Source organism: Neolamprologus multifasciatus, chromosome 23 (genome assembly GCF_963576455.1).
Source record: "Neolamprologus multifasciatus chromosome 23, fNeoMul1.2, whole genome shotgun sequence".
Lineage (NCBI taxonomy): Eukaryota > Metazoa > Chordata > Actinopteri > Cichliformes > Cichlidae > Neolamprologus > Neolamprologus multifasciatus.
In genome coordinates, this window is record NC_140460.1 from 33107161 (window position 1) to 33117552 (window position 10392).

Here is a 10392-nt window from a genome sequence, read left to right on the forward strand (position 1 = left end):
CTGCCCCACAGCCACCATGAACCGCAGGGGCCACTGCGGCTAAAACCAACAAAGAGAGCCGTTCTGGGACCTTTTTTTTTTCCTCTCTCTTCCTCCAACCCCCCCTCAGTCCTCTCCGCTGCCAAATCACTGCGACAAGCTTTCCCTTTCTCCTGCATTTATTCTTTTGTGCACCAACTTTTACTCTTTTTTTGTTTTGTTTTTGGTCCTCCTGGTCACATACATCAGTAAAGCACACTAGTGGCTTACCTTCCCTCTCTAGTAATGTGAAACCCTTAAAAACCCAAAGAAATGACTGAGTGAGCCAAATGAGATACATCTTCCGAAGATGCCTTTAATCTAAACGTGACTTCTGCTAATGCAGAGCGAACATACAATAAAGGGGATTTAAAAAAAAAGTATGTATTAAAAAGAAAGACCTGGTGAATTTGAGCTGAAAATAATACTTCTCAGTAGCATTAACAAACATACTCTTCTTTTTAACTGACCCCCCCTCCCTTATTGAACCCAACCAACTACTCTCCCCCTACCCCCAACAAGAAAGCCATCTCCCTATGGGAATACAAAGTAGGAGCAGGTAGCAGAGAAGAGTGCTGGGAAGCCAAAATAACCCCCCCCCTCCCTTCAACTATTGAAAACAGGATGAATGCATGCCGGGCTGAATACAGGGGTAAACTGTTAGGTCTTTGTCATTCAAAGTGATGGTTTTAACCCTTTGCAGTCCCCTCTTCCTAACAACCCACTCCTTCTGCCTCACCCACCCTTCCCTCCTTCATTCACAGCTGAGATAATGGAGGGGTAGAGGCCTGTGTCTGCAAAGATGAAGCCTAAACACGAGATCAACTCTCTTTTCTGTCTCTAATGGGATTCTACCCGTTATGTTTCCATCTCCTCTGCCACCGCTGTAAAATAGGTGAAAGTTGATAATTATGTAAAACACCCCCCTTTCCCCAATCAGTCAAAGGCTTTGGATGAATAACAAACAAGTGAGTGCAGGTTGGGCCTCGGCATGTCAATCACTTCCCTGAATGCATACCGCACTGCAAACACGTCCGTATGTTGTCAACAAGTGTCAGGGGCTTTATGTTTCAGGCTTATGTTTCCCCTGCAGGGACACTCAAAACCAAGGAATTCCTGAACAAACCTTTGATTAAAGGAAAAAAAAAATAAAAATAGGGGACTGAGTATCTGCAGGCTCCTGTGGATCTTGCATGAAACAAACCTGAAGCCCGGCCAGAACGTAATAGCAGGCTTACATGAACGCATATTTGCAAAAACACAGGTGGAGCATTCGACTTTAGAAGATGAAAAAGAGGCGACGATCGCATTCCTGCACACACGGACTTTACCGGAGGCTTTGTCTAATGAGGTGAACATTAATGTGTTCCCGTTTCCGGTTTTGATCTCTCTAAACAATTTAAGCGATTGCGTTGTGGGAGAAAATTCCAAAGCACCGGTTAATGACCGCCCTGCTTCGGATTTCGTGCTGAGACTCAGTTAAAAATGTTGAGAATGTGCACCTTAAATTATATGAAGGAAAGTGTAAATCTAGATGAAACGGAGCTGCTCTTATGCCACAGTAAAGAGAAGCATATTCAGACAGTGAGAAACACCAACAAACAGGAACAATACACAAAAAAACAGGAACAACTACCGTCAGACTTCAGGGTTGTTTAATGTCAAACGTTAATATATTTGTCTCCTAATCCATAGTGAAATATTCATCCAGCTTTGACACTCGTACAGGGTCATCTCTGAGCTTGCAGTGACTACAGAGTGACCCCTTCTCCCACAAAGAGGCGAAACATTGATGCCTTCTCAAAATAAATATTTTATCATTATAAAATAATAAACCTTCAAATAAATATATAGTTTTAACTTTACACTAGGCAATGTTGGAATTAGAAAATAGAATTTTCATATAAGGTCACTGTACAATTTACAAGTAGAAGGGATAAGATCTTTCTTTTGTAAATTACATAAACGTGATTAAGAAACATTCCAGTGAATGTAAAACAAAATTTCAAACAAACAAAAAAAGGTCAATTATCTGATTCATATACACCCATTAGCCAAAAACATTAAAACCACCAGTCTCCCTTTTCTTAAAAAACACTGTGATTAATGTTGTGTCTGGCAGTGGGGACACTGTCATGGGTTGGTGACTTTGTTTCTGATCAGTTTGGGATATTTTAACGTGTTCTTTCAAATCGTTCCTGAGCAGTTTATAAAGTGTGATGGGAACACTGTCCCCTGTCCCGGGGTGGGGCTTTGCGTAAACGACGTTTAAATGGGCGGTACGTTTCCCGGGCAAACCTTATACTGCAATGACATCATTGCTTCGCTTGTCAGTGGTTTTAATGTTGTGGCTGATTAGTTTAGGTATGGATTCATCAAGGTGCCTCTGGCATGGCAGAAAACTTTTCCCAGTTGAAGTATTATGTACAAAAATAAAACATCTGTTCAACTCGTTTTCTGACGTATGCACACCGTTTGCAATTAAAACTTTACAGTCAGTAACAGGAATCTGTTCTTAGCATACAAGTTGTATTAAATGTTAAAACAACAAAAAGAGAGAAGACGCTATCTGCTGGACTCTCATAACAATAAAACAACGAGGGCACTTGAGTGAACAAATTTTCAGGACATTAAAAAAAAAGGAGGAAAAAAAGACAGTAGTTGAATATGTCTTCATACCTTTAAATGTAGAGCGCTTCTTTTGGTTTACCTTTCAAGTGAAACTCCTAATGCTAGGGTGAGTGAATGCACCTCCCGTGCCTTTAGTACAGAGATTTTTCCGAGCCCACTTTAAAAAGGCAGCATATTAAGGCGATTTTTCAGCAGATATTGTAATGACCTAGATGAAAAATACAAAACCTTAAGCACAACAGCATTATTAGATCTCTATTAAAACCTTTCATCTACACAACTACACGCCTATCGAGTTGAGCGAGCGTAGAGCCATTCCATCCATCTCCATTTCAACACACACTCTACGTCTACGTTGGTTTCCGGACATCCTCATAGTGGACTGAATTTGAGTTCTTGCACCGACAGCCGGGTCGTTTGGCTCTGTCATAGCAGCACTGACACACTGCCATGCATCCTTTAACCGGGAGGTAGCACAGGCATACAGGGCAAGAACAAGGAGAGGAGTGACACTGTGACCCAGCGGACGCAGCAGTGGGACTGCGTGCACGAGAATGGCTTGTCCGTGCACGTGTCCTCGTCGTCGCTGGAGCAGTGGTAGAAAAGGCCTTTGATGCAGCAGACACACGTCCCGTACTCCACTGCACTATCTGCTGAGCACACGCACCGCCGGCCGCACATCCAACAGGAAGGGAGCACCCGTGGGCGACGGCAATCTGAACACTGACATCGGCCGCAGTCCTCACACCTAACCAAGTGTTTACCTTGATTTCTATTGACACTGCTGCTCGTCATCACCACTACTGGCCTGGACTCCTCATTCAGGGGTTTCAGCTCCTCTGAGTTCAGTTCGGAACGCTTGGGCTGTGTTCTGATTATCTGGTCGCCGTTCTCTGGGCTGCTGATAAGCCTCTGGTCTGAAGAAACGCTTCCCACGCTGGTCCTGATGCTGCTATGGGAGTCGTCTACACTGGAAGACTGCATAGCACCCGGCGTTGAAGAGTTTCCGTGCAGGTTGCGGAGATTATAAGGCCTCTCTTTTTGAGTCTCCTGCTGTTCACTGCCTCCTAAGCCCTGTGATGTATCCTGAGTACCTGAAGACTTTTGGGCAACAGTGGGCCCTTCTGTGTACTCATTGCTACTCCCAGTTATCCTAATCTGATCCAGAGACAGCACTGGTTCAGTATGGGGCAGCTGTCCTTTGTTCAACCCGGGATTTGGAGGACCGTCATCGGTCTGCCGAGTCCGTGGTTCAGAGCTCCCTTCGTCATTCAGTGTACCCGCTGGCCGGTTCAATGATGACCCCCGCTGCCCTGCTCCCCCGTCGCTGTCGTTCTGACTTCTGGAAAACATCTCGTGACTGAAGGGCCACTGTGGCTGGCAGGGGACACATCTGAAGTCCTGTCAAAGAAACACACAGTTTATATCCGTATGGAGTGGCACGTCATGCAAATTATGCCATGCAAATCCTAACCGATGTCAGTAAGAGCACCACTATGGAAATTAGGTCTAACAAACACATCAGTGTGGCAGAAAAGATCTGTTAGATCGCACAGTCGATGTAATGTTTTAAGTCACTAGCTGCTGTCTGCTGGGGCCTGCAGAATAAATTTTATGAAGGCTTCCTTTGAATCACAAGCGAGTCTTTGTCTGCTCTCAAAAGGCAGGATAACCAAAGGTTGTTTGCTCAAAGCTGAATCTAAATCCACTCCCAGACCTCACGTTTATGCCTCTGATATTTGAATTTAGGTGCTTTCCGGCTGCTATTTTGTGAAAACTTCCTGTTTTCTCGCATGTATGACAATAACTCACCATATCTGAAGAGAGAAAATTTGCTTGCAGCTTAAAACAACAAAAGAACAACACTATCCTGCAGGTCTGACTTACAAGGACTCACAATTTATTATTTTGCAAGACACTCATCTAAAATGAGTCTTTAAAACAAGTTGTCAAACAGGCATTTGGATGCGTGTGAAAAACGCCCAGACTGCAATGGGGACTGAGACACACGAGGTGAAATTAATACCAGCTATGCAATGCTGGTAATGAATTGATGCTGTGAGGTCATGCTGCTGAACATGAAGAATCCTGCCCCTGGTACAAGTCCTACCACAGACCCTTGCTGCAGCGCTCACGCTTCCTGTCATCGATCTGGCATGTAACAAGGCTTAAAATGGCTGAAACTTCAGTTTCTCAAATGATGACTCTTTTGGTTGGCCATTTTAGTTTGCGTACTATATGCATGGGAAAACTTCACTATATTGTGGTATCTATTTAAAAACAACCCCCACCCCCCAAAAAACCCCAATAAAAACAAAGCTCGCAGACAAATTCAACTACAGCTTTGTTAACTTCGTTAAACTCAATGTACCAATGCAGGCGGCAAGAAGGTCTAAACACTCCTATAGAAAACTACACAATTATTCATGAGATTATAAAATTGTACATTTTATAATATCTCAGTTATCATTAATACACTGCTTTTGTGACACCCCTAATAAGCTTTATGATTAGTAACGCACCTACTGTTCCAGGTAAATCGTGAGCTTAAAAAATATATTTATACTAAAATATAGATTTCCCTCCCCTCCTCTTCTAATGGAAATGAAGAAAATTTTCAGGTCATCATTCATCACAGCAGCTTTGTTGCTTATGTCAGTCAAAAGGCTGATAAAATTAGGCCTATTATAAGTGCATCACTAATCTGTCAGATTGAGCTTCGGGGCATGGCGATGTGCAATTTCTACCTTTAACCTTTATTTTAGAAGGCAAAACGTTAAAATAACCAGATTATAACAGCATCAATACATCAATTAATGCTATAACGGTTGTTTACCTTATACTCAGAAAAGCCAATCGGTTGCTTGGTAGTCAACTGTCAGATCTGAAATTGTCGTTCTATCATAAGATGTTAGAAGACATCACCACTGGCTGAGGAAAAGTAAGATATTTTTCACTTTATTAACCTTCCAATAACCAACACGATCAGCCAACAGTCAAAATATCGTCTGACACAGCAAAAACATCAGAGGTAAATTACGTGTCAAATGACATGTTTCACATTTTCTACACCCATCTCTCACAGGGTCAACATTTCCATCGTTAGAGGTTGCAAACGCTGATGATCAAAGTTCATTTCTTTTTTAAACACTGAAGACTGATGTGGGTCAAACTGATAACTCAAACGAGGAGTTGAAGCGCATGAAAGAATGCATGTAAGAGGAGAGGAAACCAACTTCATTTCTATTAAACTAAAACAAAACAAAACAAAACAAAAAAAACAAAGCAAAGAGCCCCAAGTGTCTAATAAGAGTTTAAGATGAAGCAAACCAATACAACAGCTTCGACTTCCCAACTACTGGATACTCACCCCAGATCAGCCATAGTTTCCCTTTGAATGTATTAACAAAAGTGCTCTGTACACAGGCTCATTTTCACCACCGCCTCACACCAAAGTGATAGGGTGGCGAAAACGAAAAAAAAAAAAAAAAAAAAGGTCTTGATTCTTGTGCTCGTGCTAATTACCTTTTAAATGCAATCTTTTTCGAGAAGTGGAGGGACCAAGGCCACCCCTCCTTTCAGTTACAATACAGGAACGGCTTTTGTTTGTTCCTGTGGCAAGTGGCAAATGGCCTGCAGCAACCTTCCCCATTCGAGCACATTTTTACATTGTTAGACAGCTGAAAAGATGATGAGTGACAAGATTTGAAGAAGAAGTTTGGAGCAAAGAAAGAGGCCATGTTAAGTGGGAGTGCACTCAGAGGGTTTGTGTATGGTGGGACATCTTTGGGAATATCTTGGGTTCTTTTGGTTTTATAAGCCTGGTTAAAACAGACGCCTCCACACAGGAGTCTGTGACAGTGGGAGGGAAGCTGGAGCTCTGTGACAGGATCGAACTTCCTACAACTAAACAGAGCATCAGCCAAAAAGAAAAAAAATAAGACAAAAAAAATTGAATGCTGAGTAAAACCAGAAAGCCCAATAACTCGCGCGGGTTTTGATACGCAACCGATAAGCGCGTTTCCACTGTGTGCATCAGATTTATAATGCAAACATGCAAGCGTGCGGCACGGAAAACACGTTTAAAAGAAAGAAAAGCTAAGCGGACAGCTCGCAGCAGCGGACGGAAACAGTGCAAACTGTGAGTGCACGTATGAGCAAACACGTGCCAACTTGGACACTGCTACTTCCTAATAACCAGACACCAGCGGTCAGGTGAACAATTAAGCTAAATGAGTCATTAGTCAGAGCGAAGGCGGTGGCTAATTTTAGAAGTTAAAAGGGAAAAAGGGACCTTATAAACTTAAGAGGGGGAGGATGACTAAGATAATGAGCTCAAAACTAAGCCAGCAGCTATGTTAAAACCATAACAGTGCACGTATGAGCCAAGTGCAACCTAAAGGACGGGAGTGACAAAACCACAGCTAAGAAAACTGTGAGGGGGAACAAAGTTTGTTAGTCCAAAGCTTCAACCAAGAGCATGCGTATTGTTAAAAAAGAGAAGAAGAAAAAAGAATAAGAACTACACAGGTCACACTTACCGTGCTCGCGACACTTTTAGACCCCAGTTTAGGTGAAACAAATCCAAGTTGAGGGGGCGAGTATTCCCTGCGGCAACACTTCAGTCGGGAAAACCGTCGGTAAAATCCATTGACAAAGCTTCCAGACGGAGCGCTCCTTCGGGAGAAGCGGCGCTAAGATGTAAATCCCATGTTTTTGCGCAACAGCACGAGGCGTTAAAGCACGCGATAACTTCAAACAGCCGCCGCACGATAAAGTTTATTAGCAAACTTAAAAAAGGAAAGAAGAAAAAGACAGGAACTAGAGAAGAGAAGCAGGCTACAAACCTCCCATTTACAGGTAGTTTTCACTCCGTGTGTTTTATCCGCGACGCTCAGAACGTCTCGCAAGTACTTTTTTTTCCTCGCGTGTGAGTGTGATTTTTTTTTCTCTCTCTCTTTCCGGAGAGGTCGGGATTTGCGCTGTATGTGGCGTCAACCTGAAGAGGAGGGGGGGGGGGGGCAGAGCGCTTGTTGTGACAGCGGATATATCGCATCCGGTGCTCAGCCATTGAATGCCAGAAAGTAGCCATTCACACCCAGTCTGATCAAGCCGATTAACCTCTTTGGAAATATGTGTGCTTGGGCCCGTAAAGTCTTCAGTTTCTTATAGCTGACACATTTTTTTTTTTAAATAAAAGAAGCACGTTACAGAACAGTCCCCTGAAAATAATGTGTCATATGCTTACCATGTGAGGGTGTTTATAGGTTGCAAATTAACAAAATGTCAGTAAATTTGATTCGTTTTTAGCTAACTTTACAGAGTACATGGGCAGCACAGTATTAGTATTTTCTACTTAATGCAGTTTGTGTACTTTGTGAAAGTGAAAAAATGTAACGGTTACATTACATTACATTATGAGAGAAGGTGGGTAATTGAGCACATCTTGTGAAGTATAGTATAACTGCTAGTGGTTTTGTACATTTGTGTAACATTATGTTGCTGAATATTGAATTAACCTATGTTAGGATTTATCACCCCTTTCCAAGTGCAAATTATGGCCTCAGAGTTAAAATTTGTCAATATTGATTTTGTCCAATAAGATAAAGTTATCCCTCTTCAGTTACTGTTTTTGCTGGAAAATGACATTGACAAGCATACCAACATTAAAACCTGCCGTAAATGTTACAACAAGATAGAGTTTGTAGTTGCAAGCATTTTGCCGACCTGCTTTTACTCGTGTGATTTAGCCGTTAACTTGCTCAGAGTTAGGAGCTCGGGTTGTCGAGCTAAGTGTGTCCAGTGTTCGATGGTTTTTCAGTTGAGGCAGTTAAATGTAAGTCTAATTCACTGACATGGTCTCGGGGTGGTGGTGTGTAAAGATGACCTCCCTTGTTTGTAATATTCCCACAGTATTTACATTTTATTTGAGAAAATCTTGATATTTGGTGTTCCTGTACAACATTGCCATGTAAAATATCACAATGCTATGCCGTATCAATTTTTCCTTTTACCCTTACTGCTTAGGTAGCCTTTTTCTACTGCTGTCTTTTTTTGTGCTACTTCTCAGTGTTTATGTAACAGCTAATTTCATTTTATACATGATTACATTTTCAAAATTTGACTATAATATAACAACAAAAACATATAATATATAGAGTACATTTACTCAACTACAGCACAAGTTCACTTCAATTCCACTTCCTTTCTCAGGGAGATTGTGTACTCTTTAATTCCAAGCAAACAACTACGGCTAGATGCCAAACTGTTATACAGCCTGCAAATTGTGACTGTTTATAAAGGATGGTGTGGCTTTATTTATCGAAGTGCTTGCTAGTAACTGACAGGGATGCCTTTTTAATTTTACTTTGAAACACAACATCACTTCTTTTCTTTTTTTCCCACACTCCCAAGTCCTTAATGGAAAACTACTGTCTCCCTCTAAAATCAAGGTAAGCTGAAGACAAACTGTGAGATGCAGTGCCAGATGGAGTAGTTTCACATACTCATATTGACTTTCCTTTGACGTACAGGGCACTGAGTTAATCTTACTGAACACCTCAGGACACTTTTCTTATTTCACACCTTTTTAAGCTCTGCTACCAGGCTGCTATGGATTTAAATCCAAAAGCAATCAATGAGAATTGATACAACTAATTAGCAAGTCAATACTGTAGTTACCCCAGAGCTCTTGTGAATAATTATAAAGTGGCGCCACTGTGTGGCCATCTCCATATACTACAGGCTACAATCAATAGCATGTGGATTTTCTAATATAATAATAGGTTTAAACTAGCTTCAAAATCAGTCACATTCCTTTAAATGACTATGATAAACGCATGGGCACCAATAAAGAAAAGCAGAATGGCATAAAGATGAAAATAGGATGCGGATCAGTGAGTCTGGATTTAGATTCAAGGATGAAAGACTGAATGGTTGTTATTTAGTAGTCAAGTCATACACTTATATCATCTTACAAAAAGGCCCAGACAGACTGTTACCCGCCTTGTGTCCCTGCAAAATAATAAAAAGAGCAATTAGCTTGTGTTCAGCGAGCCTGAACTCAAGCAGAAGAGATTCAGTGAAAACAATGGACTTGGACATCTCCATTCCCCCGTTTTCCTCTAATTTAGTAATAGAGTGTCTGATCAATTTCAGACAGAATAATTATGAAGTTGTGAGAAGCACACTGCTGAGAGAGGTCACTTTAATCAGCTCAGTGTATGACTTGGCAAATTAACTTGGATCAGGGTCAGCAGGCTCTCAAGACTTCCCACTTTCTTTCTACAATTTGTCTTCCTTTGTTCCTCCCTGGCTGCTCTTCATTTACCCTTAAGGCTTTGTTGTTCTTGATAACATGTTACATGTCTCCAGCAGCACACACATACACAAAACGAGCCAAGGCACAATCAAGACTTGCAAAATAATTCTGTTTATTTAGGTGCTACATATGTAATGTCCCCCTTTTTGGTAATAAACACTTTACGTCACTTACATTTGATAATTTAGACACATTCTGTTGTTGTTTGTTAACTATCAAACATCACATTTTCAGTTAAGCTCTGAAACAACCAGATCTGTTTTTTCACTATGTCTGGTCAGACTTGATTTTTGTCCTTTTGTGTGAGTATTATTATTATTATTATTATTATTATTATTATTATTATTATTATTATTATTATTATTATTATTATTATTATGTTGTAATTAGTGTGTGAATTCTTGTGTTATGGCTGAAAGTGT

The 10392-nt window shown here is 41.2% G+C and overlaps 1 protein-coding gene across 1 annotated transcript; it reads right to left on the reverse strand.

The window, feature by feature from the left end:
- Window positions 1-1656: 1656 nt before the first annotated feature.
- On the reverse strand, window positions 1657-7184 carry spry2 (sprouty RTK signaling antagonist 2). The gene is given in 3 exon segments (XM_085150920.1): window positions 1657-3128; window positions 3130-4050; window positions 6020-7184. Coding segments are annotated over 2 exon segments (1002 nt in total). The 5' UTR covers window positions 4003-4050; window positions 6020-7184; the 3' UTR covers window positions 1657-2999.
- Between the last annotated feature and the right edge of the window lie 3208 nt (window positions 7185-10392).